The following is a 25,968-nucleotide window of genomic DNA, read 5'->3' as shown; positions in this document are numbered from 1 at the left end:
CTCAGTGTCGTTAAAGAATATTCATTATTTCATTCTTTGAAAACACAACGTCTTTATTAGGGCTGGGAATCTCCAGTTACATCACTATCTGATTCAGTTTTAATTCAGGGTGTTATGTGGTTATGTGATACTGAAATGATTCTGTATGCATGTTGATGCGTCTTGCTCAGGACTAGATAATGTGCAAAATTATGCAATGTAAAGACACTCAATCATGGAAATTAGAGCATGTTTTGAAAGACAAAAGTAAAGATATTCTGTCATCAAAGTATTATTAAAGACACCAAGCATCTAAATCGGTTGTTTTTAGACATCCCAGTATTCTCTGCACGAAAGTGTTTTCCCAAACATGCTACAGTTAATGATCTATAAAATTAATAAAAAGTTTCAAAAGTTTTTTTTGTTTTCTTAAAAGACTATCTTGAGAAAGTTGAGAAGTCTATGATCTTTTCACAAGGAAATGACCAGAACTCTGATTTTTGTAATTTTATATAATTATGTAAATTTCATCCACCATGAAACTGCACTAGTGTTTTGTCGTGATGGTTGAAAATGTACATTATGGTTCTAAAGCAGCCAGTGGTCAGAAAAAATCATGATTCTTGTCATTTCCATGCGGAAAAAAAAAAAAATCTAGACTTTCTCAAGATTCAATTAAATCTCTTCAATCTCTAATCTAAAATTCAATCTCTATTTATTTTTCATCAGATATTTCATTAGACGGTTTGTAGAACTCTAATTAATTTTTTCCAGGTCTACTTTTTATAATTGATGCCCGTAGTTATTTTTATTTATTTATTAAGAGTTTACAGTGATATGTAATTAAGATATGTATCATAGCCAGATATTGAAATTGATTGAACCAATATAAAGCCTCTCTTTTTGCTTTGATTTATGCCCTGGTGTGCAGCAAAACTGAATTATAATCAAAACATAATGATAAATGCGAATGCCTTAAAGTCTGTTTTTGTTCTTACTGTTTATCTTTCACCCCGTCTTTTCTCCTTTTCTGTCTCTCCCTCTCTCTGTTTCTATCTGCACTGACGGTGTATTTGTGGAGTGATCATTTTCTCCTGCACATTACACATGCAATTATACCACTGCCTCCCTGCTGGCTGTATCTCCTCTTATCAGCCCTGTGCAGGCCCTGTGTGTGTGTGTGTGTGTGTGTGTATGCGCACAAATGCACACTTAAAGATCATCCAGAAGGTCTCCTGAATATTAACATATATTAAAATTTACATCCCTTATGGTATTTTGGATTTTTTTTTTCTTTTTTTACAGAAAGGTAAATGTTTATATGTTTGTTTAGCTTGACAATGACAGTGTTTTTCATGCATGTATTTGTGTAGCATATTAATAGTTTGAATAATTAAAGACCCCCCACCCCCTGGCTGTATCTGTGTGCAGAATCAGGCCGAAGCACATTATAAAGGTCATAAGCACGCTCGTAAACTGAAGGCTTTGGAGGCCCAGAAGAACAAGCAGCACAGACGGCAGCTCGACGCCACACACAGCAGCCGAGACAGAGAGAAAGACAGAGACAGAGACAGAGGGAGGATGATTGCACCTGATCCTCTCCCTGCTCTCCCGGATTCCTGCGCAGTGGAAGCATCCAGTGAGTGGCCAAATGTTTCCGTGTGGGCGTGTGTGTGCGTGTATGTGTGTGTGCGTGCGTGCGTGTGTGTGCTCGCATGTGTCTAACCCTTTGTAAGGATCAAAAAGAACTAAATGTGTCAAATATGTTCATAATCACCTTGCAACATATAGCCCATTTTTATTTTTATTTTAAAAAATTGTGTTGGCATAGTGTTAATTACCAACAGTTATAAGTGTCAAAAGCCTCACAAATATAAAAAACCCAACATGTGAATAACAGCAACGATAGCAGCAAACAGATTTGAAGGAACTTTGAAGTTGTAGTTCATAATATTTAAGTGTTGTGAATGCAGCACAGATATACATTCACCCTCCATTTTAATAGGAACACCTTTAAAATTGCTCATTTAAGCAGTTATCCAGTCAGCCAATCATGTGGCAGCAGCACAATACATAAAATCATGCAGATACAGGTCAAGAGCTTCAGTTAATGTTCACATCAAACATCAGAAAGAAAAAGTAAGTGTGATCTCTGTGACTTTAACCGTGGCATGATTGTTGGTACCAGATGGGCTGGTTTGAGTATTTCAGAAACTGCTGATCTCCTGGGAATTTCACACACAACAGTCTCTAGAGTTTACACAGAATGGTGCGAAAAACAAAAAACACCCTGTGAGCGGAGGGTCTGCAAGTTGATGAGAGAGATCAGAGGAGAATGACCAGACTGGTCTGAGCTGACAGAAAGTCTATAGTAACTCAAATAATCACTCTTTACAGCCATGTTGAGCAAAAAAACATCTCAGAATGCACAAAACATCAAACCTTGAAATGAACGGGCTACACTGGACAGCTGAACATTACAAAAAGAATCTCCTGGTCTTTTTCCAGTCTTCAACAGTCCCGTTTTGGTGAGTCTGTGCCCATGATGGCCTCAGATTCTTGTTCTTGGTTGACAGGAGTGGAACCTGATGTGGTCTTCTGCAGCTGTTGTAGCCCATACATTGCAATGTTTGATGTGTTGTGCCTGAGATGAAGAAAAATTATGACTGAAATTGAAAACATGCAATTTTATCAGTATAAAATTAAATAAATCAAAAATTGCTACGAAGAGAGGTTTAATACTGTAAACAATCAGCGGCATGGGCCTAGTGTCGTTTGAAAGCTACTAAAGTGCTCTTTTTAATGGTTATTGTTATCGTAGGTCTTTGTTTTCCAGAGCTGTTGGTCACTTCACAGGTCCAGATGATTCCTGGTAATCTCGCAAGCTCTCCACGTATGAAGGAGATGACGTGAACAGCATGCTCCCTTTATATTTAACGTTATGGGTAGCCCAGATTGGGACCTCTGGTGTTCAAACAGTGCAACTGCATTAGATGCATAATTAATAGAATGCTAATTTCCACAGTGTTAATCGCATATTTCCACGGTCCCCAGTGTCACATATTTGCACCACGGTGCATCGTTACACCTCTATGATACAGTGAAGACTTGAAATGAACACATTTAGCTTTAATGATCAAATGTATGTACATAGCAGTTTATGATTGCCTTGGCTGAAGGAAAACATTTGTACAACTTTGAAATGAAATTATTTCTCTGTAAACCAGTGTGAGATTTTACTACCGCATTATTATTATCATTATGCCATTCTGTGATTTACGTCTCCATCAGATTATAGTACTTCAGCTCAGCTCTGATTGCTGTTCACCTAAAATAAAAATGTGCAGCTCCCCCGCAATTTTACCCCTGCCGGCAATCCCAGGGGGTCCATGGACCCTATTTTGATAACCATGGCCTTAGAAAAGCTAAGATTTGCAATAATTACATGCAGTGGATTGTTTCAGTCCGCTCAGCTCTGCCTTGTCAGACACAGTGCACCTCACAGTAGTGTTTTCGGTTTAGGGCTTACAGAATGTTTCTCACAGAATGGTATCAGTTTAAGAGCAAACTGTTCCTAAATCCCTGCTCGTCATTAATGTAGCCTTCTCCTTTTGCAAAAGAAATAGATGAGAGCCAGAGAAGCCTGAGCTCACCGAATCTCATGGTAATATTCTACCCCATTCCTGGTGAGGCACTCAGACAGGAAATATTCAAAAAAGGAAGAAAATACAGAAGAGATGGAGACACAGTGGGTGTGAGAGAGTTGATTAGCCTTTGCTCCTTTTCATAGTGGCAATAATTTAAATACTTTTATGATAATTAGAGGCTGGTATTGGACACCGTTCTTCATTCTTGTATCAAACACAATTGTGAGTGGCCTCACAGCTTGTGAAGTCTTGTATTAGCACACAATGAAATAAACACACATATTCATATACTATCTCGCATGAACATACACTGGAGCTTTAGCTAATCACTGAGTGCTTTCATGCTAACACACACACACACACACATTCATCCAGCTGATTACTTGATGAAATTAGCACTGTTCAGTTATTAAGGTTGCAGCTGCAGGGGCCAATCAGCACACATTAAGCATGTCAACTGCCATTAAGAGCTGAGAGGCACGACAAAGAGAAGAGCAGGTGAGAGAGAGAGACGGACAGACGAGGGGGTGGGGTTGAGTGGCTAATCACCTCTCCACAGAGTCACACACACATTCACTGGCCATGCTGACCTGAAGTCTTCAGTGTTGTCCCCTAGAATCACCTCCAAAGAAATTGAAAGTGCTCAACCCCAAAAAAACAGTAGCTTGTGGATAAAATGCAAATCAAACTGAAATAAAATAACAGAATAAGTGACACAGCTGTGAATGGAGAGGGAAAGACATTACAAAAAATCTGTAATCCAACAAATATACTGTCAGGATTATCACCACCCATCAAGAGAATGGACAAAACTGACTGTAGTTTAAACGTTTCTGAATTTCACTCATTTTCCTTTGCTCTGATTTCAAATTCACAATCTTTGTTACCCCTAAAGAATAATAATAAGTGAAAAAATCAATGAACTCTATTGTCATCTATTTCCTGTATTGCTGTGCTATAAATATGAGATTACATACCTGTAAATCCTCGACATAGGAAAAAAACAGTTTTTAACGCAAAAGAGACATATAACATAAGCAATTAAAATGACAGCTAACATAATCATTCCTACAATAAAAAGTTCAGTACTTTGGAAGCATTGGAAATTTGCCAGGAATAGGACATGAGTTGTCCAGGGGCTCTTGTGAAGATTGATGGAATCATGAATTCTGTACCAGGATGTTATTCCAAAATCAGGTTGCCCCCGCCAGGAGGTTAAAACTTGGACATACTGTAGCTAAATGGTAACACAGAAATAGTTGCACAAGCACAATATCAGCACATTGCAATGTCCTTCACAGTCTCCAGATAGTAACCCTGTTAAAATATGCTGTCTTGAATTAAAGAGGACAGTCCATATGCGGAACCACAAGAATATAACGGAGCTTGAAATATTCTGTATGGAGGAGTGACCAAGATGTTTTCTAAGCTTGTTAAACATTGCAAGAAGAGACTCAGTGCTGTTGTTCTCTCCAGGGGAGACCTCACAAGCATACTAATTGTGGTGCTGATAATTTTGAAAGCAGTGTTTTGCAGGAAAAAAAACGATTATTTGGGGGGATTGTTTCTTCATTTCCTCCCCAAATTGGTCTTGCCGATTCCTACCTACTAGCTAACTCTCCACTATCATATGACAACTACCAAACGGGGAGGGTGAAGGCTAACACACAGAAACAGAAAGACCTCCGCGTCTTTACGAACTGCAGTTCATGCTACATCACAGGGCAGTGTAACACATGTAGAGGAAAGAGCTATCTGCCCTCTTCCACATACAGGACCTCACAGACACCTGTGATTGGCTAGTCTCACTCTGATTGACAGGGGAAAGACAGTAATAGCAATTTTGCTCACTTGACTCATGACAACGCATGGCTGTGGCATCATAGGGATTTGAACTCACAATCTCCCAGTGATAGGGTGAACACGTTTCTGTTGTGCCACTCTGGAACCCAGCTTTAGATACAAAAGGCCCAAGCAGTAGTCAAAACATAGGTAGACAAGCTCAACATAGGACAATCCACAGTTTAAGACACGGAAAACAAAGGTACAGACTTAACAAAACAAAATGTGATGAGACTTCGCCACTTTTTTTTTTTGCAGAAACAACATGGTATAAATGGGTGAATTAAGAATAACACAAAACAGCTGGACACAATAAGGCAACAAGCAAATGACAGAACAGGGGGCGGAGTCAGGACCGAAACAGAAACAAGAACAAACATGAGTACATGGAGCTTTTGCCAAGGAGACCGGGACAGTTGCTGATAAAACACAATTTCCTTTTTATTTCCCAAAACATAAATCTATATTATAGATATATGCTTCTGAAGAATTTAATCTCTGAGTAATGAATTAATTGTAACTTAAATGTAAGAAAAACTGGATTCTCTACTTTGAGAGTTAACTGTGTCTGTGATTGTAGCAGCTAAGTTTGATGTCCTCTACTGATATACTACTGATAAACAATAACTATCACTATTCTACCTGTATATGATGAGCTGGCTCTTATAGTCACACTGTGTCTGTATAATTTATTTGATCATATATAATGTGTTTTATGACAGTAATGCTGATAAAGCATTAAAAATGAAATGAGACTGAGGAAGTGAAAGAGTTATGATGTTCTGCAAAGCTCGTTGATACGTGTAAGCGCAGACCGTGAACATGACTCAGCACTTTTTACACACCGGTGCTTGCACAGTTTATACAGAGGGGACTGAACTATTATACTGAACTGTTATATCCACACACAGCTCTGCTATATTATTGATTAAAGAGACTTTATTATCATCCCCTTTCTCATAATTATCATCACCATTAATATTGTCATTAGTGGTATTATTATCATCATCATTATCTTCATTATTATCATTATTGTAATCAAAGCCACGAATCCGGTATGTGTCTCTGTGTGGGTGTGTGGATTCATGTCCTACCATTTTTTTTTCTTTCCAGCTATAAAAATGTGGTTGCATGATAGTTTTGCATGAAACTTACCCTCAGCTGAGCATGAACACACACTCATTGGGGCTCCAAATGAACTTTATACCAGATTGAAGCACTATGGAAGCCATGTAGAGAAAACACAGCATGTTGGGTTCTCTGTGGGTGTGTGTCTGTGTGTGTGCTTTATGCATTATCATAGACAGCTGTATGTGAGATTTGTCAGCCTCACAATCTTGTTTACTCAAACACTTCGGTTTATCATGCAGTGAAGTGCTCCACTTATACGGAGCATGTCAGTTTAATGAGTAGCACAAAATCAATCCCTTGTTGCCCGTCTATGAAGAATGCAGTGACATCTCTTACCCCTTTTTCACCAACACACAGCCAGAGCCCACATTTCCATTAGTTTCAAACCATTATGTAATGACATGTGGGAGTTTCCTAATGAACAATATAAATAACAATCATTTTGCAAGCTGTACTTTAAGAACATATGAATTCAACCCAAGTTAAATCTGTAAGAAAAAAAAGATATTGTCATGATCATGCACAAGATGAGTGCGACAGTGAGAAAAGAATCACCCCTTTTCAAAATCTTTACATTTTGTTGCTTTACAGTAGGAAATGAAAGCACAAAAAACAGGGATTTTCCAGCAACATTTCTGAAAAATAATTAAAAAATTAAAAACAAGAATAACTGAGGGCAGCAGGTTTTCCTCAAGAATCTGTGGGTATTATGCTCCATCCATTGTCCCTTCAATATTTACAACTGCCCCAGTCCCTACTGAAGAGAAACACCCCTCTCAACAGGATGCTACCACCACCATGCTGTACTGTAGGCCATAGCACCTTTTTCCACTTGGCCTTAGAATCTTCAAGGTATTTTTTTTTTTTTTTTTGCAAAGCTCAAATGACGTTTTCTTCCAACCCACCCATACAAGCCAGATTTGTAGAGCAATTGTGATATCCACACAATGACCACTCTTTGCCATAAAGTCCTGTAACTCCTTCAAAGTTGCCATTGGCGTCTTGGTAGCCCCTCGGAGCAGTTTCCTTCTCACTCGACCATTCAGTTTGGAGGGACAGCCTAGTCCAGGCAGGGTCTTGGTGGATAGAACACCTCCCGCTTCTTAATTATGGACTTGACTGTGCTCCTAGGGATGGATTTAAAATCTCTTTGTACCCATCTCCTGACTTGTGCCTTTCCACAGCTTTATTTCTGCATTCTTTTGTAAGTGCCTTGCCACTCATAGTAGATTGTTTGCTTTGAATTGCACTACCAAGCACTGGAATGCTCTAGAAATAACTGCTTTTATTCTGAACTAATCAAAACCATTACAGTTGATCACAGGTGGAAGCCAATTACCTTGGATCCAGAAGGTGATTAGTTACTCCTGATTACGTTTACATGTGATTTTCTAAGGGGAGTGATCCTATATCAAACGGTATTCTAGTTTAGTTTTATTATTATTACTAGCTTCTTTTCTATGTCCACTGAAGATAAGGAATAACACACGACAGAGCATGCTGTTATAGCAAAATATTCTATGCCGGGGTGGTGTGATACAGCCCGAAGCAAAGCAGACTCGTTTTGCAGTAGAAATGCATGAAACGGTTCAGGATTTGACACTGGCTCAGTAAACAACAACCTTGTTGGTGTTAAAAGGGCCATCAGTGAGATTGTAATTGTAGAATTCCCTGGTGAGGGGGAATTTTATAGAGGCCTTGAAAGGTGTGAGAAGAAAAATGCAGCCAATCTGTTGGGAATATAGTAAAGAGAGGACCAGCGTGCACACAAGCATTTTTTCACACCTGAATGAAGTGTGAAAGTTAATGAAAGGGGGAGAATTGCATTGGGTAACACTCAAAACACTGTGTGTGTGTGTGTCCTGGCTATGAGTGTGCAGGTGTTACTTAGTAGAGAGACTGATTCTGATCATTTCTACTCTGTTACACTTGAGTACTTTAATTTATGATCTGAGTGCATTGGGCTCGAGGGAGGTGAGACTAGAGAAGGAGTAAAGAAAGGAGGGAGGTGAGACGACCAGTGAAGTGGTGCAGAGATGGATAAAGAAATTGAAGGTAGAAAAAATAAAGGTAAATGCAGATAGGCATCAGTTTGCCAATGACATTTTAATAAAAGATTTAAATGACTTTTCTTCTTTTGTCAGATAGAGAATTTTTATAATGAAAATCTCTCTCTCTTTTTCTCTGTCTCCCTCTTCTGTCTGTGTAGCTCTTCAGTGTGACTCCGACTCTGTGGTGAAGCTGAACGAGGCTCAGGTCAGCTCAGTGGTCCTCACTCCGGTATCTGAGGTGTCATGCGCAGATGTGGCCGTCTCCTCTCCTCCCTCGCAGCACTCAGACAGCCTGCAGGATGCTGCTGGTCCCAGCGAGACAGGCACCGAGCAGGACAGCCTAGCTAAAGAGACCCCGAGGGAGAAAGACCCCAGGAGGAGCAAGCATCACCTGCACTGTCCTGTCTGCAAAGTGACAGTCAACTCAATCACTCAACTGGAGGCCCACAACAGCGGTACAGGCTTTGTTTATCCAAGTAACCAGATACAGTGTTTGTGTAGTTATAGAAGTACACTCAATTGTCAGTTGATCAGGTGAATCTACCATATAAGTTCACACTGTACCCTATACTAAATAGTAATAAAATAGTAATAGTAATAGTACACTAGACTAGACTAAATAGTATTTGAGATCTGGACCCGTTCTGAGCACAGCAGTGATTGGCACAAATGCATTTTAAAATCTCGGCATCACTTTCAGTAATGCAAAACATTCAGTCAGAAGCTGCTCTGGTCAGAAACTGACACTGATGAAGCGTGCAGGAAAATCAACAAAAACCGTGCCTTGAAAAAGATGAATTTTAATCAATAAATGCAATGTGAGATCATGTGTAACATGTCATCATCCTATTGTGCTCCGTAACAATTGCAGACCATAGTATCGCAGACCAGAAGCTATAGCTTCTGTAGCTGCTAGTTGCTAGCATTAGCATTTAGTCTATTTTTTAGATTAATTACCCATTACCAAGGTCAGGAATGCTGCAAAACTGAAGTCTGTAAATTAACCTAACATTTTATTAGCTGAAACTAAGCGAATAATAAAATTTAAATAAAAGCATATAAACTATGCCTGCATGTGCTCTGTGTTGAACACAGTTCTTGTATTGTAAAGTCGTCCTGATAAACAACACGTTGTTTCATTTTCTTAATTTAAGCCCCATTCATGTTTTGCATGCAAAGATATTCGCGGCTTTATTAGGCACCATGGACAAGGGAGGCTAAGATGCATCAGAGAAAGGTGTTTTGTTGCTCTGCTCCAAAGTCAGACAGCAAGTTATTAAGGGTTGTATAGGACCACAAAATAGGCTAAAAGGAAGCAAATATTACAAGACACCACACAATTTATTTTTATCAATCGTAAAGCTGCAAACCCCATATTTTCCGAAAACATTTAAATCATCCAACCATCTTGATACTAGCATCAATTTTCCCAGTGCAAGGTGAATTATGGAGGTGTGTCTAATAAAGAACCCAGTAAGAATATACAGTGTTTAAAAACCCAGCAACACTGCTCTACCGGATACACATACCTGTATGATGGCTACAGTCAGTAAGTAACCTTTATGGTAGGTCTACCTAATAAGAATGCAGCTTAGAGAACTTTCTTTGCTTGTTTGTTTGTAATAAACATGTCATATGTCTGTTATACTTGCGTGTTTTTCCTGATCCTTACTGAAGCTTCCTTATGATGATTTAGCTCATGGTGGGAGTTTTTGTGTTTCGGGACTCGTTCATGAATCCTGAACCTGATTTCTCACAGGCATCAAGCACAAACTGATGCTGGAGGGACAGAGCGTGTTGCCACGGCGACGAGGGAAGGCACTGTCCTCCCGTGCCGCGTGTAAAAGCAAGCGACTGGCCAACAAGGGCAGCCTGGGTGTGAGCAGCAAGAGCTTCCATTGTGAAGTGTGTGAGATCCACGTCAACTCAGAGACCCAGCTCAACCAGGTAACACACACTTCTCTGGAAGGCAGTGTCACTTTATATAACTTAAAGTTTACTTAAAGAATTATGTACAAAAAATATTATGTTTGTTTGCACTGAAGAAGAAAGACTAAAGGAAAATGCAACCCATGATCATCCACCTACAAGCAGTGCCATTTATAGCCAATCCAGGTCAATTCACAGTAAGACAGAGGGAGCTTTAGGCCACAACCTGCTACAATACATCTTATAAAATCCAAATCCAGACTTCTGTATCCTCAGAAAAAATTAAAAACCCTTCAGGATTTTAGATTTGACCTATATGTTGGGGTGAAGTTTTTTTGCGTACACCCCATTCCTGAACTAAAAAGATTTTTTACGAAAGCTTCTCTGATTTAAACATATCACAAGTTCCAAGTGAATGACATGCATAAAGCCACAGGACATGGTGATTTATCTTATTTCAAATTAGTTTAATATATTGTATTCACATGCTGCTTAGGTTCAGGTCATGATTGTTGTACAGTAGTTGATTTGATTTTCTTAGGGGTTTTTAGTTTTCATTGTGATTTCAGTTTCTCAGAAAGATTGTTTTGTTGATCTAAGGATAATCATAAAGTCACCGTCCAATAGAAAACTAGCTACTGATATGCTGGCTGAATGATACAGATAAAGGTAGCATATTGCAATTGTGATAAGTGCTTCAAAATGTACTAGAAAGGTAAACTTTTCATGCATCTCGGTTAAATATTTGACACTTCTGCCACCATTTATATGGCAATTAACAAATGATATTTTGTGCAGCCATCTCTCTAAGTCTGATTCGTCTCAATAACTTGACAGGGGTTATTTCATCATTTGTTACACACTGAGAAAATGAATGCGAGAACTGAATCACTGTCAACAAGGTGATAAGTGGATTTATATTAAATTCAGATTTGTATTCCTATAACGTTAATATGCGTTTGTCTTTATTCCAGCACATGAACAGTCGCAGACATAAAGACAGATTGGCCGGAAAGCCGCCCAAACCCAAATTCAGCCCTCACAGCAAGACTCAACCAACCTCAGCAGTGTCGGTAAGACACACACACTCACACACACACACTTCAAGTCACACAGATAGATGCGTCTCTAATGAGATAGATGCGTTTTTCACTCTAATGTGTCTTTTAGCAGAGTGTCAGGTGGAATGGCTATGCAGGAGGAGCCGTGTCAGCCATGAAAAAAGTCTTTAACCAGTACAGTCTCACCTCTCTGTCTTCACAGGTGAGTAACACACCTGCACACCAGTATGAGTCTCTGTGAACATTCTTATCGAACATTTGAATAATATTAGTCTCATTTACACCTGATAGTTTTGTCTGCTTTGTATGCTGATCAAATTTGAACTTCAATGAACCTGAATTTTACACTTACATAACCTCAGGATAAAATATGTCTGCACCTTCTGAAGTGGTTTGAGTGAGTGGATTTAAATATGTATAAATATGTCTGCATTTTTATGTGGATAATTCATATCCCTATATACAGTCAAGCGTACATGAAATGTGGGTCCTGAAACAAGACAACAATCTACAACCTACATCTAATCTACAAATTAGTTTTTTGTCAAGACCCTTTTGTGTGACATCTGGAAGACTTCCAACAGATTTGTTCAAAACTACTATTTGCTATTAATACATTAACACACATTAAATGACCATTTTGTTACTTGTCATAGTAACAACCAGTGAAGCTGTCCCAAGCCCAGACTGGGTGAGAGACCCAGGAGGGTTTAACTGAGATGGTTGAAGTGTAGGTCTATGCATCATTTGCAACTCATCAGATAATTAATGTTTATATTTCTGTTATTTTGTAAAATAGTTTGGTCTGCTGCTTTTTGACTGTAAGAGCTTCCACACCCACTGAAAGTCCCTTGGATAATTAGAGACATTGTTTGATATGTAGAGGGTCTCTGGCTATTAGTTACTTTCATTCATGCAAGTCTGCTAAGATGTCCCATAAGTCAGGCACACAAAAACAAAAAGAAAAAACAATGTTTAACTCAATAGAGTGTATGGCAGAGTTCTTAAAGCAATATTGAATATTGCATTAGAATGAGATCAATTTTGATTATGTGTTATAGCCGTGTGTGTGTTTCCTTGGGGGACCTTTTTAAATGGTTTGTCCTGGGCCTGGACAATATGCACAGCAGGCCTGCCTTATCATGTCCATGTTAATAAACGCACTTACTTACGCTGATATCCATTGGCACTGGGATTTCTTTCAACACATATCACTTTCTTTCTCTCTTTTAGACCAAACTGGCTCTCCAGAAGCAGCTGACTAAAAATTTGACCACCAGTTTCCTGCCCGCTCCTATAACTCCGCCCACGCTTTGCACAGTGGCAACCAATCCCCTCACTCTCCGACACCCTACCGGTGCCGCCTTCATTCCTGCTCCAATCTTAGGCCCCACCCTCTTTCGGCCTGCGCCAGGACCACTGCGGGCCACACACACACCTATCCTATTCTCACCTTATTAAAGTATGCATTAACGTACACACATACACATACATGCGGTTATGGTACAGGTATGATTTGGTGTTACAGTTGACTTTCACGCACAGAACAAACAACATGGTCTTAAAAAATCTCAAAACTGATACACACACTCCAATTTTTCTGCACTCTCCTCTAGGACTGTGGCCCTCACAAGAGGATCACTCTTGAACTATGCAGCACAGAAAGGTAGAAAGCAAAGACAGAGATAGATGATTTGAGAGAAAACACGGAAGCAAGAGGAGACATACGCGCACACGCCCCCAGGCTGGGGGAGGGCCCTAGAGACCTCATTGACCCACCCACCTCTCTCTATTCCTTCAAATAGAGGTTGACTGATAGGTCACGCCTCCAGGGAAATGCGTGGAGCCTCGTATAGTTGGCTGGGACCTCATATAGTTTTATAAGACATTAACCATAGGATTTTACTGTGTAATTTATTAGAAGTACTACAGCATTAGAGGAATAGAGCACATTTCCTAGTGAGACAAATGCAAACATCCCTTTACTCGAGGCTTCTTTTTTTTAAATCTGTGTTTATGCTTTTTAATTTGACGTTTCATTCATTTTTTTTCCCAACACGAACAAACATGTTATTGCTCCCCTGGAAACCATAAGAGCTTTCGCTTTGCATCGTGGGTAATCATCGTGGAATCATCAGTGAGTACAAGTGCAGTGCACTGAGATGACAATTTGCAGGCAAATCAGCACTCGATTGCTAACACACATAGACACGCACACACAGTCGCACACAATCAGTGTTCCAATTTTTTCTGCATAGATTAGATGATTTTGAGTCAGACTGATACACACATGCGCACACATAGACACGCACACACACACACACACACACACACACGGATGATTATAACAGTCTCACATTTCGGCCCTGCATGTTGGTACATTTTGCTCTCAGTGTTATCTCATTAAGACCTCACAAAGGTCAACCTGTCAGTCAAAATCCATCTCACATCACCTGATTACAGTTTCAATTTTGCCACGTTATTTGAGTGCGTGAGTGTGTATGAGTGTGTGTATGAGTATGTGTGCATGTGTGACACATACCAACCTCATTCCCTCATAGACACTGCAGCGCGTCTCTCTCATACAGCAGCGCTCTCTGCTGTACAAGGAGGAGCACTGTATTTTTTCCTGCCAATTGGGGCTTTCTAAAGGAATACTCCAGCATTTTTAACTTTAATCTTTATCTACCACATCTAGAGCTTATATGTGTTTATCACCAACAAGAATTTTGATGTGAGAAAAGAACAGAAAGCCTGTTTACACATACCTCATTTATAATGAAAGTCTAAAGGTTGTTGTATCTCTGTACGGATATGCAAAGTTCTTCTGTCTGATCACCTTTATCCTATAATGAAATGCTTCTATTCCCAATGGGCGTGGTCTCTATCAGGATGACTCCACCCACATCCACAAGGCATAAGGACTCACTGATTAGATTGATGAGGATGAAAAACATGTGCTATGGCCTTCACAGTCAGCAGATCTTACTCTAACTGAACACCTATGGGAGATTTTGGACTGATATATTAGACAGTTTTCTTGCTATAATTATTAAAATACCAATTGAGGGAATATCTTTTGGAAGAATGGTGTTCATCACTCCGGTACAGTTCGCTACATACAGATGTAGAGTTATATGAATATAAAGAGAGAGAGAGAGAGAGAGAGAGTCAGCGGTGTAGTACACAAAGTTTACAGAAAAATAGGTTGTTTCAGACAAAAGTCCCTCATCAGCTCTGTAGAATTTTTATAATACAGTACTGTGCAAAAGTCTTAGGCACCCTCTGTTCTTAAATACATTTTATACCTACTTTCTTACTGTAAATTGTATGCCTACTGCATTAGTGTTTCAGTAGAAAAGAAAAAAAATATACATTTCCAAATATTAACAAATATTAACATTTTTCTTTATAATATTACAAAAAATGTAAGTAATAGATCATTGTAAGTAATGGACTGCATAAAAAGATCAAGGTATAAATCAATCTGATTAAAAAAAAAAAAAAAAAAACAAGTTCTCCATGAAACCTGTGAAACCTGGAGCAAACTACCAGCCAACCTCCTTAGAAAACTGCATTACAGCGTACAGAAAAGAATTTATTCCGTTTTAAGGCCAATTACGATTCGGTTTTATGTTTCACTGCTTGTTTTATTGTTTGGTGCTCAACATAGTAATTATTTTGATACTTTTATCTTCACCTTACACAATGTCTTTAGAAGTGTCTAATACCTTTGTACAGTGCTGTATATGAATTAATGTGTGACATTTTTGTTGAATACTTTCATGAATTTTTCAGTCAAAGCTATTTGTAAATTATGCATGATACTGACTTGTGGAAGCGTTGAATGTGTTGAAAGTGCATTTGAATTCCATCAAGAAATGTTAAAAAATACTATATAACACTAATTCAAACAATAACTGTTACACTCCAGCACAGAAAAGGTCTTCAGATGAGACAAGTATGAGAAACTGTTTTCTGTTCTTTTGCATTTTTATTCATCTTTCAACACAGAGGCAATGCAGCAAACAGTGATTCTTGTTGGTTATACTTTCCCGAAGGTTGAGTGATAATCCATATGTGAGTTTTAGAGCTTAATTTACAAATACCTTTGACGAATTTAGGAAAAGTTTCTACAAAAAAAAGGTGCTCAAAGCTTTTTAATCAAAAAGGGAACAAGATGGAATTTTAAAAACCGTCCCTTTAGACTTACATTATAAGTGACTTTGGAGTAAACAGGTTTTCTGTCCTTTTCTCCGTACATGAAAACACGTTGAAATCCATATCGGTGGTGATCACACATATTTACATGAGCAGTAGATTAAGATTTAAGTTGAAAAATGCTGGCATTTAACTCTTGATCTGCAGTGATGTGTTGCTGCTCAATCTGTTACACTCAGTACATTCATTTATCTGTTCATTTTTTTTTCCATGTTCTGAAATATTAAGATATTTTACAAAGTCTTTAAGAAGATTACTTTAAAAAGTTGTCTATATTAGGTTGTATGTAGATTTCTAAATATGTAGAGAGTATGTAGAAAATTTATCAGAGTCATTATTGTCATTATTGCTATGATAAGAACAATTTCTATCTGAAGGGTCTTCTATTGTTTGCCAAGTCATAACAAAGATTACAAAGATTATGAAATAAGAACATATGCCAAGAATGAGTTAGTATATTTACCTACTTTTTATGATTTAATATATTGAAAAAAATATCAGTGTGGGAGGAAATCAAGGTGTGTGTGTGTTTATGTGTGTGTGTGTGTATGAATGTGTGTGTGAGAGAGATTATGCAAAGAGAAAAAAAAAAAACAGCATGACTAAATGATATGTCTTATTGCATTTGGGACATTTCAGCTTCAAAGCCTACAGTGACAGGCGAGTCTCAGGGCTCCTGTTTGAGCTCCATCAGAGGAGAAGTTAAACAGAGTAAAACATCAGCCATACTGTAATCCAACCTGGAGCATAGCAAGCATAGGGTGTGGATCAGGATGTGGGTCAAAGACGATAAAGGGTTTACAACGTCATACCGTTTATCAGCAGTGCTGAAGATTAAAATAAAACGTACTCTAAATAAATGAAATTTGGACATTTGGTTTAAAAAAAAAAATAAAAGCACAATTGAAGTAGAAGCTATAACAGCCAAATATTGACATTAACAAAATTTTAAATAAAATGGTGTATAAATTGTCTAGTCTATTATTTGTACACTACATGAGAAGTATAGCTAAAGCCTTATATGTCTTTTTTTCATTATCTATTTTCCCGTATCGTATTTTAATGTGCTGAATTTCTGCTAAATATATTTTTGACTTTTTTTTTTTTAGTAAAGTAATCCAGTTACACAGGAAGAATCCCAATGTGTAGTACAAAGAAATGAAATTCAGTTTGTTTGTGTGTTGAAAACCCTTTTTGTCTTTGATCCATGTACAAACCACGACTTTTCCTGAAATTTCAGAAATCTCTCTCTCTGTCTCTCTGTATGTGTGTGTATATGCACATGTGTATGTGTGTGCTTGTATGTGGATGATATCAGTTATCATCACACACACATGAAGGGCCCTGGATATCTGTTCTGCTTGTTCTCTCCTTCAGTATGTAAAATCTGTTGAGCAATAACACTGTTTGGAGCTGCAATAGCCATAATCAGAGTGTGAAACACATTTCCTTTTATATAAAATGGAAATTTAGCCATGATTTTTTACCTTTCTCTGTGACACTGGCCATCTCGCTGTCTGTCTTTGTGTCCTCCTTCCTCTTGGTTACTGTTGAATTAATGCCAGTGAAAATGCCAGTTTTTTTTTTTCCCCTGCACTCTGGACGAGATTGAATCTGTGTAATGGTACGTCTTGTAGGACAGAAGGCAGCCATGGAAACATCAGTTGCCAGCGGTGACAAGACAGACGAAGGCATTTTGCGGCACATTTGCTGCAGTGCTTTTAAAAGTGACTTCAACAGTCCTGTTTTGCTTTGGTGGACGTGCAATAAGAGGGGTCTCATTTCGATTGCATACTTTCTTATACGGTAAAGGAATACTCCAGTGTTTTTCAAACTCTTCTCTATCTACTCTATTTGTAATGTACATGTGATTAAAGCACACAAGACATTCAATATTTCGAAAACCTGTTTATTCAGACTGAGGTGCAATGAACGTTTAAGGGCAGTCAGTTAATGTTTAAAATATTACTATATAATGTACAGTTACAATGGCAATAAAGGTCTTAGGATAAGACAAACGTGAAAGAAAGTCTTACCAAAGCTGGTAGTTTTGTCAAGCAATACAGTAATACAGTGGTGTCTACTAGGCGTGCAACACATCACTATCTGTATCTGTTTATCTGTGACTGTATTCGGATTTAAACCCGAGGTAGGCATTATTTATTTACTTACTTATTTAATTATGAAACCTATGACTATGCCCCCAGAAACGCTACAAAACAATGAAAAAAAAAGAACCTGACTGTAGAAATGGTAGCACTTTGAAATCTGGCTGTGACAGTTCCTCAACCTCAGCTACATCACTCAAGTTCATAACTGGCCTCAACTAGAGATGTGCACAAAAATGTTTTTCTTCAACCTGCTTATTTTTGTTTATACGTCCTCTCGCTATTTTCTAACAAATTTAGTCTGCTCTATTTCCCCGAACATAAATAAATTAGTAGCTTACTTTAAACCACTGTAACCCTGACCAGGCAGTTACTAAGGATGGATGAATGAATGCTAATGAACATGGTGTTTGTTTGTCCCACGAGCTCCATATTTGACTGCCTGTTAAAAAAAAAAAAAGTCACTTTTGGGTAATGTTTTTTGTTGGGTTCCATGGGATCCCAGCCTCAATACAAAAACCTCTAATCCCAGCCAGATACCCTGTGAATATTTCTGACAAGCTTTCTAAAAAAAAATTATAATAAAAATAATAATAAAAAAAAAATAGTATAGTACACCTCCTATTCATGTATGTATTTGTTTAGAACACATTATCTGTTTATTCAATGTGTTCTTATTCAGGTATTCAGCTATACATCCCTAGTGTCTGTGTGCAGATAGACACACACAACCACACACAGCCACAAGTTATTCCCTCAAAAAATCTCTGAAATGACCAGTTCTACAAATGTAGAGCTTCATTTATAAACAACTTGAAAGACTTTACAATTGACGTTAGACTTCTATACAAATAAGTTTGGACTAAACAGGTTTCTTTTCTTTCCTCAGAACATTTTTGTCATTGTGTCGTACATAGCCTACGGTACACAGGTTGAAAAACACTGCAGTAGTCCTTTAGGCAGCTTCTAGGATGCTCTGAGTGATTTCTCTTCCCAAACACACGCTCTGTCTTGCCACAATGACACATATTCATTAATAAGCTCCTGTACAGATGTATTTTTAATACTACATTTCTCATAACTGTTCAAACATTCAAGTGTGCAGCTACATTCACAAACCACAAATCATGAGCACATGGTCCAGAAGCACAAACTAACACGTCGTGTCCCACGTACATTCCTCTGTGTAAGCGTTTCATCAGGACCGAGCGGTGAGTGTATGTTGTGTGTCTCTGTCTGTCTCTCTGTCTGTATGCCAACAGTGCTGTTCATAAATCAGATTTTTTCTAAAACATGAGAAGATGAGCTGATTGTCTTCTTAAAAGGGACATGGCCAGTATCTGTGGATGGAAATACAGTTGTTCATTGTGTTTTTGACCCAGTAACGAAAAAAAAAAAAAAAGCTGAACATTTTGAACAGGTTCTTATTCTTGTCCTTTGATTTGATTTGCTGTTTTTCTGTACAGAGCATGAGTGAGAGTGAGTGAAAATGAGAGAGTGAAAGAGAGAGAGAAAATAAATCAATTGGATCTTCCTTACAGCAATGTGCCTGTTGTTTCTGGGGCTTGTGGGAATGTTGGTTATTGGCTGGAGGGAGACAGCGTGTCATTTTGCCCTGCATCACAATGACAAGTGTCAAAGCAGCCAAAGGTCCTGTTTAACCCTTCTCCTCTGTCACACACTCTTCCTCCAAACCTGGACAGCTTCCAATGAATAAAATCACCCTTTCTTCTCAGGAAAAAAATCAATGTACCAACTGGCAGTCTTGCCACTTTTTCTCCTTCGTATAGAGTGAACTGATTAAATGGCGTCTGTAGGATGAGGAAGGAAATGAATGAAGGAAATGAAGGTGTGTAATGTCTTCACATGCTCCTCAGATCCTCCTCTTTCCTGCTGGTCAAGTTCTTGTGTTTAAGTGCACTGCTAAGGTTAATTACACTAGTGGAAATATCTTGAATATCTTGGAGAAATGTATCTAATATTTCTTATAGGATTAGTATAAATCAGCTATAAGATTGTTCAGCCTATTTTAGATGCTTTTACTCATTTCAAGTAGTAAATGTTCATATTCTGTTAGCAGAAAAGTTTCATTCTAGAAATAAATACTTAAAATTAGAAAAATTATCTGCCAATATAACAATACTATATCAAGCTTGAAATGAGTAAAATGTCTAGAAATAGGTTTCATAATCATATATTTGGTTTACTGCAATCTAAGAATTATAAATTTTATTATTTTCACTTTGCTAATAGAGATACAACCTTTTGTTTTCTGATAACAATACCGATACTGAAACCTTTAGTATCAGCCAATATTGATACCTGTCTGATATTTTTTTGCTTCCACCATTAGGTTGTCTGTGTGTTTGTTTGTCCGTGATTCTTGTTAGCACGATATCTCAGGAACGGATGGTTGAATGTTGGTAGGATTTATGTGGAAATATCACTGTAACCAGCAGACGAACTGATTACATTTTGGAATCGATCCATACAGGGTCAAGGTCACAGCAAGGTCACACATCTAAAATAGCTTTTCTTCTTTCTATATTTTAAGGGTATATCAGGCATACTAACCTTTTTTAAAGGACATTTAAAAGATTTTTGGAAGCACTTCACTTAAAAAATACAGGAAAGAAATACAAAGTGTAAAGCATGACTTACACAAAACCACAGCTTTTTTAATCAGTTAAACCGCTTCACTTACATGGCAAATATAATAAAGTATAAATATAATACAGTTAATCCTAACAAGAAATACAATCATGTATTTTTATATGCAAACATTTCCAGTTCCAAAAAAAAAAAAAAAAAAGTTCCAATCTTTTCCATTTATTACAGGATCGGGCTGAATTCGTTGTTTTTTCCTCTGATACCTGTTCCACATCCATTATTTGTTGGTATCGGCCTGATACCAATCCTGGGTATCGAATCTGATGGTATTCCAGTATCAGAATGTATTTATTGATAGAGACTTAAAAGCACTTTTGCAAGTCACTCTGGATAAGGGCATCTGCCAAATGCCATAAATGTAAATGTAAATGAATCTGTGGCATCTCTACTTGCTAAAATTGTATTTTTTGCAGTGTAGTAAATTAGTCTTATCTACTTTGGCTAAGATTTACCTTTTTTATTTATTCATTTATTCATTCGTTCATTTATTCATTTATTTATTGAAAGATCCTACATCCGGGCTCTGAGCCCAAAATGGCTGCTTATACCTCTAATAGATAGATATGGCCATGGTCCCCGTGGTTAAAGATCTACTGCCTGATCAGTGACCACAAACTGTTTTTTTTAGCAAACAAAGAACTAAACTCTATGGATGACTGAAACAGTCTTTTCCCTCATCATGAGAATTTAAAGGTCTCGGTTATTAAACCTGTTCCCAAGGTCCCATTTGTAAATACTGCTGCCTTAAAGTGCTATCAAAAAACCAATGTAGGTCAGGTAACTAGCTAATGTTAGCTGTGCACTTAAACACTAATAACTTTGTAATTGCGACTTTGAAAATGTAAACAGAGCTTCCAAAGAGCATGTGAAGTCAAGGTATGATTTAATGTGTAATGGTTAGGTTGGGAATTTACAATAATTTTATTTAATCATTTCCCCTATCTTACCTCTCGTCCTCCATTTTAATATCTTCTGTCATATTGCAGTATTGCCTAAACCATTTCAGAAAATTTCTCTCTCACACATTCACATCTCCATCTCTCTCTCTGTCTCTCACACACACACACACACACACAGGGACATTTTTATCAGAGATATACTGCCAGGTGCGAGCAGCCCCCATTTTAAGGTCACCGCAGGCTTAGCCAAGAATGAAATGAAATACCCGCCCCATTAAAAAAAGAGATAAAGGGCAAACAGAAAGCAATCCTGCTGCTTTCTCTCCAAGAAATAACACTGACATGCTCATGACAGGGTTCAGAGCCAAATGGACTCGGTTAAAGCAAACGACTGGAATATGGAAGACGTGACCTTAGCCAAGATTTGTTCACTTTCTTGCTGGCTGTTGGGGTAAAACAGGTCAGCTGACTTTTGCACTCTTCTATATAATCACTTAAAATTAGCTAAAATTCAAAAAAAAAAAAAAAAAAAAAAGGAAGGAAGGAAGAAGAAGGGGAGGGGCTGAGAGGGTATAATGTGATAATATTGGCATTGGTATTCCTATTTATGAGAATTGTGACAGGAACCATCGTACAGTACATTAATAGCTCCGTTATTAGAATAACAAGCAGCTGATTGGACACTAACATACAGCAGGTCTGAAAAATCGGGAACAAACGGGAAGATGTTGAGCAAAATCCCCAAAAACATGATACAGCATAAGGGTGAACACGCAGAGCATACGTTGTAAACAATAACTACAAAATGAATTACGTGTAGCTTTAATCTGATTGGTTCCTGATTTTCAGACACCCTGTAGACATATTTTTTAATTTTGTATTTGTTTTTCCCACCTTTTCCTTTTTTGAAATGCAGTAGTAGTGTTTCGGTGGTAGTGTTAGCAATCTTTAATCTAATAAAAAGATCTCAAGGTATCATGATATAATATTTATTGCCATATCACTCATCTCTAATTTGCAAACAGAGTTACTGAAATTGTGTTTCATTCTCTGAAGTTGACTTTGAACAGGAAATGACACTCTACAGATGGACAGCGTACATCCTGAAGGGCTACAGCACTGCAAAGTTTTAATTTGTTAGCCAAAGTATGTCACACACACACACACACACACACACACACACACACACACACACATACAAATACAGCACTGAGAGAGATATCTCTCTGGTTGAACTATTTTTTTAAGGTAACAGCATTTAGATGAGCCTGGAAAATGCAATAGCATTGTAGAAAAATAATTACATGCCTTCACAAAGCATATAATACCATGTATAAGCACAGGAAATATATACAGTATTTTTTAAGATAACGGAATGTCAGGAACAGGCAAGCAGAAACCTCAAAGTGAGCAGTAGCATGATTTATCAGTCAGTAAAATAAAATTTCATTTACACAAACAAGCATCTCTGATTTGATTCAAATGTAGGTCTTTTATATAGCATGATAAATGCTAATCCTTCACTAATTCTACAGAAAACCACAACAATATGCATAAAATAAACAATTATTTATCAAGCGAACATTCATTCATTCATGAGAAACGTAGTGTTCATGAAATCGTCAGTTCAGACAAAATCAGTTCTTCATGCTCCTGTCCAGTGTTTCTCTTCCCTCTCTCCACTTTTTCCTTCCTTTCCTCCCTGTCTAGCTGTCCTGAGAGCCGCTGCTCTTGTTCTTGTTGCGGCTCAGAGGGAAGGTGGACTTGCTCTGTGGCTGGGTCATCTTACTGGCCAGGTGGACGAAGGGCTCGATGAGAGAGCGTCTGTCGGTCACTGAAACCTCCCAGAGCCTGACTTTCTCCTGACGAGCCCACTGCTGAGCCGTCTCACTGTCCACTCTCCTCTGCTCAGCCACGTCCAGCTTATTCCCCAAAACCACAATCGTCACCTGCACACAGACAAGAGAGAAAGGTAGATTAAATGGGCTTGCCAGAATTTACTTTTATATCAAATCATTTTTATGGTCATTTTATCCATACAGGCATTCATATTTGAATATATTCATGATATTTATATATCGGAATGACTAAAGAAAAAATACTGTGGGTAAATAAGTAACTAAAAACAAAACATTGGAAGTTTATGATAAAATGATAATGTTACCTCATTGTGATTTTCTTTTAAAAAAAAAGTGACATTTCCTGCTGTGTGGTTGATGAATATGAACTCATCACTCAGTCTTAAGCAGGAGAGAGTTACAGGTCCATTCATTTTCTAATGCATTTACGTATCTTAAGTAAGAAAGGAACTTAGGGTCCCTGGAGGACTAGTGGTTAGGCCACAGCGCTCTCCCCACTGTGTCCCGGGCTTGATTCCCGGCCAGGGAATCAAACCAGACCCGAGCGCACTGTTGCACACCACTGGGGTTGCGTGCAACAGTGCGCTCTCAGTGCCAGTGCCAGAGAAAGTTGGGGAGGGTTGCGTCAGGAAGGGCATCCGGCGTAAAAACTGTGCCAAATCAAATACACGGCCCAATGATCCGCTGCGGCGACCCCTAACGGAAGCAGCCTGCAGAGGAATTAAGAAAGGAACTCGACAGCTGTACAGTGTAAGGCGAGACTTTGGCAGAATAAATCATGAATGAGTCGTCATTCAGCACTGACATGAAAAGATAAAGCAGAGTTCCAGGCTCTGACCTCTTTCTTGTCCCGGCAGCGGTCGATCTCTTTCTTCAGAGCCTCCATGCGCTTGAAGGACTCTTTGCTGTCGATGCTGTAGACGAGCACGAAGCCGTCAGCGAAGCCAAAGTAATGGCGCGGGAACTCCGTGCCGTCACGCAAACCCCGTGTGTCGTAGAAACGCACCTGCTCCCGTGTGCCTCGGTCCGTCTCCACCGAGCCGATATAGATGTCCTCCAGCGTCTCCATGGGCTCAGAACCTACCGCAAAAACATACGTTCACGTTTTAGTGAAACTGTAACACCTGTTCAAAAAAAACACAACTCTAGAAACATTTTTAAAGTAATACTGTGGCTCACCAGCAACATGATTTCCATACAGTAACTGTTCAAGGATCGCCGTCTTTCCCACAGACGCCTGGCCACACACCACCACCTTACAGCTCTTTCCCATGATCACTCTCTGCACACATTCACCTCATTTACACTAGAACAAAGACGCACAAACATGAATTATAGAGGAAACGCTTTGAAAAGTGTGAAACAGGCTGATGTAGATTTTTCCCATGAATCATTAAATGTTTTTTTTTATTTCTTAAAATGGCAGTTTATAATGTTTAAATCACAGTTGCAATAAAACCATATAAGCCTTTACTTTTCCAGATTCGACCCCTGTGTTGAAACTTATTTTGCCTTGTGGGTTGTTTTTGGGGAAGAGATGCAGATCTGAGCACCTCTTTCACAGCTAGGCTATTTTCAGGGCCAGAAAAATGTAAAGAACAATCTAAAATCGATGGAAAAACAAATATAGCCAGATCTTTTGCACAGCAATATTGCAAATCACAGGTACCTTTTAAAATGACTATTTAAAATGACTATTATAGGTCTAGAAACACTTTTAACAAGTTACAAATGGCAACTTTAAAACATAAACATACAAAGCTGCATCAAACAAACTTACAGAACTATGACTGCACGAAGCGGATTATCGTTTTAATACTTTATGAGGCGAAATTTGATTTATGGAGCCCTGGTGAAACAGGCATGAGGTTTTTATGTGCATTTCATGTTAGTTTTAATTCCAGCCATGGTTTCTGTCCAGTTAAAACACCCTGCGGCTATTTTTGCTAAGCTAACTGTTAGCTCTCTCACATCTGTACAGAGATGTAACATGAACAGCTGTATACATGCAAGAAAATTAATATAACATCGCTGCTCATTTCTCAACCAGTCATTCCTGAGCGTGTTTTAAAAAACAAACGAGATAATAACACAAGTTACATACACTCGAAAAGGCAATGAAGCTTCCGAGCTGTACTCACCATCAGCACTTCCTGTTTACACCCGCACGCTGGGTTGCCAGGTCTGCGGTGAAATCCCGCTCATATGGTCCAAAAAAAGCAACATTTTTCCTTACAAACTTCATACACTGCTCTATAATAATAGCAATGTATTGGACTATAAACTGCAATATATGTGTAATAACACAATATTACAACACATACACTTTCCCTAAATAGTTTTGAATTATGTCCTAAAATGAATAAATGTATTAAATAGACCTAGAATTAGTTGACACACTTAATATATGGCAACATGTAAGGAAGTTGATTATTTTCCTATGACAGCATGTCCTGAAGTGTTTTATTCCTCTTATACCACCGCAGTTTGCCAAAGAGTACAAGTTTGTACTTTATTAAAGAGCAACACATAATAATCACTGTTTATAGTTACATTTAATGTTTCGAAACA

At 38.3% G+C, this 25,968-nt stretch overlaps 2 protein-coding genes across 7 annotated transcripts in view; one reads left to right on the top strand and one right to left on the bottom strand.

Annotated features, from left to right (window-relative positions):
- znf385c (zinc finger protein 385C) overlaps positions 1-19,509 on the top strand; it is a 94,403-nt gene extending 74,894 nt beyond the window's left edge. For 4 of the 5 annotated variants that reach the window (XM_026917249.3, XM_026917251.3, XM_053239025.1 and 1 more), the window contains 6 exons: positions 1,411-1,618; positions 8,809-9,105; positions 10,410-10,597; positions 11,554-11,652; positions 11,750-11,842; positions 12,874-19,509. In XM_026917249.3, the coding sequence (XP_026773050.1) occupies positions 1,411-1,618; positions 8,809-9,105; positions 10,410-10,597; positions 11,554-11,652; positions 11,750-11,842; positions 12,874-13,101 (1,113 nt within the window). In that variant the 3' untranslated portion in view covers positions 13,102-19,509. The remainder of the gene's footprint in view (positions 1-1,410; positions 1,619-8,808; positions 9,106-10,409; positions 10,598-11,553; positions 11,653-11,749; positions 11,843-12,873) is intronic. The other variant, XM_026917250.3, reaches the window with a different exon arrangement.
- Positions 19,510-22,511: 3,002 nt separating this feature from the next.
- On the bottom strand, positions 22,512-25,684 carry nkiras2 (NFKB inhibitor interacting Ras-like 2). Of its 2 annotated transcripts, none has more exons than XM_026917256.3 (4): positions 25,539-25,684; positions 24,577-24,703; positions 24,236-24,477; positions 22,512-23,487 (listed from the first exon to the last, which is right to left on the bottom strand). In XM_026917256.3, the coding sequence occupies exons 2-4, from the start codon at positions 24,668-24,670 to the stop codon at positions 23,245-23,247; spliced, it is 579 nt and encodes a 192-aa protein (XP_026773057.1). In that variant the 5' UTR covers positions 24,671-24,703; positions 25,539-25,684; the 3' UTR covers positions 22,512-23,244. The 2 variants fall into 2 exon arrangements, with proteins under 2 accessions (XP_026773057.1, XP_034165574.1); XM_034309683.2 differs by having other exon boundaries at positions 25,502-25,547.
- Positions 25,685-25,968: the final 284 nt, after the last annotated feature.

The sequence above is a fragment of the Pangasianodon hypophthalmus genome, chromosome 13 (genome assembly GCF_027358585.1).
Source record: "Pangasianodon hypophthalmus isolate fPanHyp1 chromosome 13, fPanHyp1.pri, whole genome shotgun sequence".
NCBI classification, from domain to species: domain Eukaryota; kingdom Metazoa; phylum Chordata; class Actinopteri; order Siluriformes; family Pangasiidae; genus Pangasianodon; species Pangasianodon hypophthalmus.
This window is presented reverse-complemented; position numbering and strand designations above follow the sequence as displayed.